The 5,416-nt window shown below is 40.3% G+C and overlaps 1 protein-coding gene across 1 annotated transcript in view; it reads right to left on the bottom strand.

Annotated features, from left to right (window-relative positions):
• Positions 1–353: 353 nt before the first annotated feature.
• Positions 354–5,416, bottom strand: part of PRPF38A (pre-mRNA processing factor 38A) — a 19,431-nt gene continuing 14,368 nt past the window's right edge. The window contains exons 6-10 of the mRNA XM_006768320.2: positions 4,123–4,235; positions 3,510–3,536; positions 3,294–3,391; positions 2,764–2,812; positions 354–2,207 (exon numbers count right to left, since the gene is read on the bottom strand). Of these exons, the coding sequence (XP_006768383.1) occupies positions 2,165–2,207; positions 2,764–2,812; positions 3,294–3,391; positions 3,510–3,536; positions 4,123–4,235 (330 nt within the window). The 3' untranslated portion in view covers positions 354–2,164. The remainder of the gene's footprint in view (positions 2,208–2,763; positions 2,813–3,293; positions 3,392–3,509; positions 3,537–4,122; positions 4,236–5,416) is intronic.

Raw genomic sequence — 5,416 nt, 5'->3', positions numbered from 1 at the left:
TCTCCTCTGCAAGCCTGTAATTTACCAAAACGATTTCCAAAGAGATGCTCATCATGTCCTACTCACTGTTATTTCTTTTGTACTAACGAGAATAAGGACAGTCGGCTTCCTGCTATAGGCTGGCTGTACTGCTCCAATTTGGTCCAGATTTCACCATAAGCCTAATAAGTATGCTTGAGGTTTGTAAGTTTATATTTGGGGAGGTTTCTTTGTTATTAAAAATTGCTGAGGGGTTTTAAGACAAACATTTAAATATTTTAATGTACTGGGTGATTTGGTTGGCCCATAGGTTATTTAGCCAAAAGACGTTTCTTTCTGCTTAGATCACAAGAAATAACTGCTAGGACTCTAACAGATGTAAACAGAGGTGCTTATATTTAATTTTTAAAGGCAGTCATATATAGTTGTATGATAAACCAAAATAGCTCTGATGGACAACTCTTACTAGCTGAAGTATCTTCAAAGGAAGAATCACTGAAGAATTTGAAATCATGAAAATGATGCCCAAATCTTTAATATTGCTGCAATAATCCTTCAGTTCAATAGCAAGCAATAGATTGTGAATCCTATGACCAGATATGGCTTTCCAAGAAACTGGATCCATCCTGTGAGGCAGTTGGTATTCACAATTCTTGCTGGGACCAGAGCTGCAGAAGTCATTCAATCACTTTTCCATTTTTAAAGGAGGAAAGGTAAGTACAGGTAAATGGAACTTTTCTAGCAAAGATCCCAACATCCTCTCCTCTTGATTATCAGTGCCCATGAACATTTTTGTTGTTTGTTGTTAATCCTCACCAGATGATGTTTTCCCCCCATTGCTTTTTTCGGAGGGAAACATCAGTGCTAAAGAGACACATGGATTGGATGCCTCACGGATGCATCCAGACTGGAGTGGGGAGTGAACCTGCAACCCAAGTACATGCCCTTAACGAAATTGAACCCATGACCCTTTGCTTTAACCACTAAGGCACACAGGCCAGGGACCCCATGAACATTTTTCAGTCATTCTGCTTCTGTGTCCTCTTCTAATTCTTCTTCCTGAATGATTTGTTGCTGTTTTCAACCCATGACTGCACTTCTTCTCAGCAGTGCTGTTGCCTATGATTCTATTATTGGCTTTTCCTACATATACAAACACTCCTGGGGCACTCTATTTAATTCTGCACATCCACAATTATCCAAACATTGTCAATTCAAGGCTAGCTCACTATGTTCAACTCCAGTTCCTAGTTCCAACTTTCTGGGCTTTGCCTAGACATACTATAGTTGTCTAAAGTTAAACTGATTGAATCATTTTCACTACAACTTCCACTACCTGCCCCTGTAAATCCTGGTCTCTTCCTGCTATATTTTCTGGCTTTGTGAATGGCACTATTGTCCAACAATTCAGGTCAAAACCCTGAGTGACACTACCTTTTCAATCTTGTTGCCCTACTGCTACTGACTAGACTTGGATAATGTCAATTCTTGTAGAATAAAGGCTGAGCATCTTATCCTGGAATTCAAGGCTTGTGGAAGGAGAAACAATATATAAGAATGCTGTATAAAAGGTGTTAAATTTTACTGTTCGTTGAACTGTTCAGTGCAACTGGATTAAATGAGCCAGAAGAAGCCTTGCATTGCATTATTTTCTTACAAAACTGCTATTAATCAGTTCTCATGTTTATTATCACTTGCTACTGCTGGTGGGGGGGGGAGCATTAATGTTTTACTGACTTGATTTTTTAATATAACAGCAGCAGCACAAATCTTAGGGTTCTCAAAACAGTTCCAATCAGGGAGTAAACTAAAAATGAAACCACAGAAAGATGGAATGTTAAATTTAATAACAAAAGGATCACTAGGCCGCTATATCCTCTCCTTTTCATACATACCCTCCACTTCCCAAATCCTCAGTGTTTATTGTACAAGGGATCAAAAGCAGCCCTTGGGGAGCATTATCCCTCAAATATGTATTAGGACTCAAAAAGAGATACAAAACTAAGCATCTCTTTCATTATTCCCCCCCACCCCCCCCCAAAAGTGGAGAGACTTTCAGGTTAAAAAACAAAAACACCCTAAAATAGTCATATAGCTGCCGTGGGAGTAGATCTTAGTCCTTCCACATAGAGAGATGACTTCATATTTGCAGGAGGCTCTTTGGACTAAACCTAAACTGAGTCCATTACTCATTTCCTCTCCGGCTCTTCTTGTGGCTTTTCTTAGATCTGAAATGGCAACACATACACATTAAATTTAACAGCTGTTCAAGGAGCTGGGCAAGGACTTTTGAGAAAAACTGGGGTATGGTGACACTGATGGGAACAGAGGTGACACAATATTCATTAAATGGCCTGGTGTTTTATGTCTCAGTAACACAATGAGTCTAGATAGCATTACTGTCCAAAATTTACTACTGAGGAAATGACCTCTGATAGATTAAGAATGAATGTTAACAGTATAGCATAGACATTTCTATTTAAAGCTTATCAAATGAAAGTGGACTTGTCCATTGTCACTCTGTTAAAAGTGTTAAAAGTTGGGGTTAAGCCCAGGCCTCCTGAGACCAAAGCTCATACCCCTATCACCTACAAGGAAAAACAAAACATAAACATAAAATTCTAGTAATTCTCAGGACAACAAGCCAATTTTCTCCTGTAATGAAGGAGAATTCCGAAATATCCCCATCAAAACAGAATTTCAGGTCAAATTTAATTGTGATTGGGGCTTTAATTTCTGAATAAAGAGTGAAATTCTCAAGTCAAAACAGAGGTCAATCCATACCTTTCAGGAGATTTTGAGTGACTCCTGTGTCTATGACTACGGTGATGACCTGGAAAAGAATAGGCCAATAATGAATGAGATTCTACCCTCCTATTCCTCCAATGTCATTTTTACCTCCCCCAAAACCTCCCACTGGCTTAATACTTTTTTGGTCTATGCTAGGGACTTCTCTGTTGGATAGCACCTCTCTGAATTGGTGTGTGTATGGTGGTGAGGAGAAATGAATCCACTTCATATGCATCTAGGGCTTTACGGCTCACTACACAAACATCACATTGAGTGTTTATTTACCACTACTCTATTAAGTCTTAGTCCTAACATTTCAGATGATGAAAAAACTGAGGCTCTTCCTCTTAACAGCAAAGCCTGTAAATGAGAGTCAAGATGTCAACTCTTAATTTTTAAATTCTAAGTCCATTTCCTTTTCTTCTAAGCAATAACACAAGCACTACAGTACTGCAAGAGGTTAACTGTTCCTATTACATTTCTCTGTTAATACAACCAATAGCAAAAAGGCCCAAATGTTATACCTGGGGACTTGGAGCGGGATCTGTGCCGTCTATCTCGGGACCTGCTGCGGTGACGTCTTGGACTCTTGCTCCGATGCCTCTCTCGGCGAGGGGAAGGGCTGTGGAAATTACTGGTCAGACTCTCATATCTGCCTGACAATTTAATCACAAAAACAGTATCCCCTCCGTCCCCTTCCCCCAATTCCTATCCTTCATTACAAAAACCCAAAGGCCTACCTCCTCCTTTTTGGAGACCGACTCCGCCTACATGGAAAGAAAACAAATGAAGAAGAGCCTTAGTAGGTAGGTGCCTTGAATGTTGTAGACTGCAAAATATTGCCCCAATTTTTAACCCATCTCTTTTGTCATGTAACTTTTAGCACCCTCCCACTCCAAGTGACTTGCTTTGGCCAATGGGATATTTACAGATGTGATACAAGCGTATAGTGGAAAGAAACTTGCATGATTGGGCTTGTTTGCTCTTGAATTCTGCCATTACCATGAGAACGTGCCTAAACTAGCCTAGAATGTGACATACATAGAGAAGAGATGAATTGCCCCAGTCATCCTAGCTAACTAAGGCCATCTTGTATTGGCCAACAGACTACAAATCAGGTGAGTGAACATAACATACTAAAAAAAACTGCCTGTCCAAGCCCAGCTTATTACTGACTGCAGACTTGTGAACTTAAATAAATGGTTATATTGTCTGCCACCGAGGTTTTGTGGGTGGTTATTTTCCAGCAGCTAACACATTGGGCAAGCGCACATTCTCCATAGACTGAAGTCCAAACCTTGGCTCTACAGTGTTTAAAATCTCCCTGGAAGAGGCAAATGACTAGGGCCTTACCTTCTGGGAGACCGGCTCCTACTTCTCCTGTAGCGCAGTGTGGGAGAGCGACGGGGCTTGTCCAAGTCTCGGTAGCTTCTCCGGCGGTGATCAGGTGATGGTACTCTCTCCAACTGTAAATGAGATAAATGAGATAGATGGATCAGTGATGAGCACAGGCTTATAGAGAGCCATTTAGAAACACTTGCTACACTACCCTCCCTATCCTGTCCCAAATTCTACTTTTAAGTGATGTTTTTATTTCAGAGAGAGAGAAGGAGAGAGATAGAAATATCAATGACGAACATCAATGATGAGAATCATGCCTCCTGCATGCCCTCCACTGTGCCCTCCACTGGGGATCGAGCCCGAAACCTTGGCATGTACTTCAACTGGGAATCAAACTGTGACCTCCTGGTTCATAGGTCGACACTCAACCACTGAACCACACCAGCTGGGCTACCTTCAAGTGATTTTAAAAACAGTAATTTGAAAAACATGGAGGGATAACTCTGAGGAGGAAAAAACTCCAATTAAAAAAACTTTCCAATAATTCCATTATTGTGCTAGTGTTGGTACCATTCTGGGACTTACTGAGAGTAGTGAGATATAACTAATCATGTTTATCTCCTTAAGTTGAATTTCCGATGCAAAAGAAGACATATAGATGTAAAATCATTAAGGTTAAGTACAAACTCACGGTGTACTTTAATCTTTAAAAAAAAATTTCCTCTAGCTCAGCCAACTACAAAAGCCTAGTTCGTTACACTGCCTAAACCCAGAGCAATAACCACGTAGAGTACCCAAGTTATGGTATCTAAATATTATGTCTCAGTAAATGGAACCAAAGACTCCCTGGAAAATGGCTAATTCCAGGTTGGGGGCAGAAGCTGGTAAAAGATGACTAGAACATATCGTCAAATCAGAAAGCAAGGGGCTGAGACTACTATGATTATATCAAACTCACAAGTCAAGTTGAAGGACCGCACTGTCCAAAGATGGGACATTGTGAGCATCAAGAGGGACAGTAATGTTTCAAAGCATAAAAAAATGCTTAAATCCATGAGTTTACAATGCTACCAAGAATCAACTCATTTTAAAAACACAAATGAAATGTTAAGATGCTTCAAGGTAATTGGTGGGGGGCAAATGGGTAGAGATGTAGAGGAAACAAACTGGCTTTGAGTTGATCACCACTGAAGCTAGGCTGATGGGTAAATTGAAGTACAATCTCTCCGCTTTGGTATATGATTAAGATTTCCCATTTAAAAAAGGCCTACTTTTGGTTCACTCACCAGTGAAAAGCACCTCAGCT

Source organism: Myotis davidii, unplaced genomic scaffold, assembly GCF_000327345.1.
Source record: "Myotis davidii unplaced genomic scaffold, ASM32734v1 scaffold79, whole genome shotgun sequence".
NCBI classification, from domain to species: Eukaryota; Metazoa; Chordata; class Mammalia; order Chiroptera; family Vespertilionidae; genus Myotis; species Myotis davidii.
The sequence above is the reverse complement of the archived record's forward strand: the minus strand, read 5'-3'. Positions and strand labels throughout refer to the sequence as shown.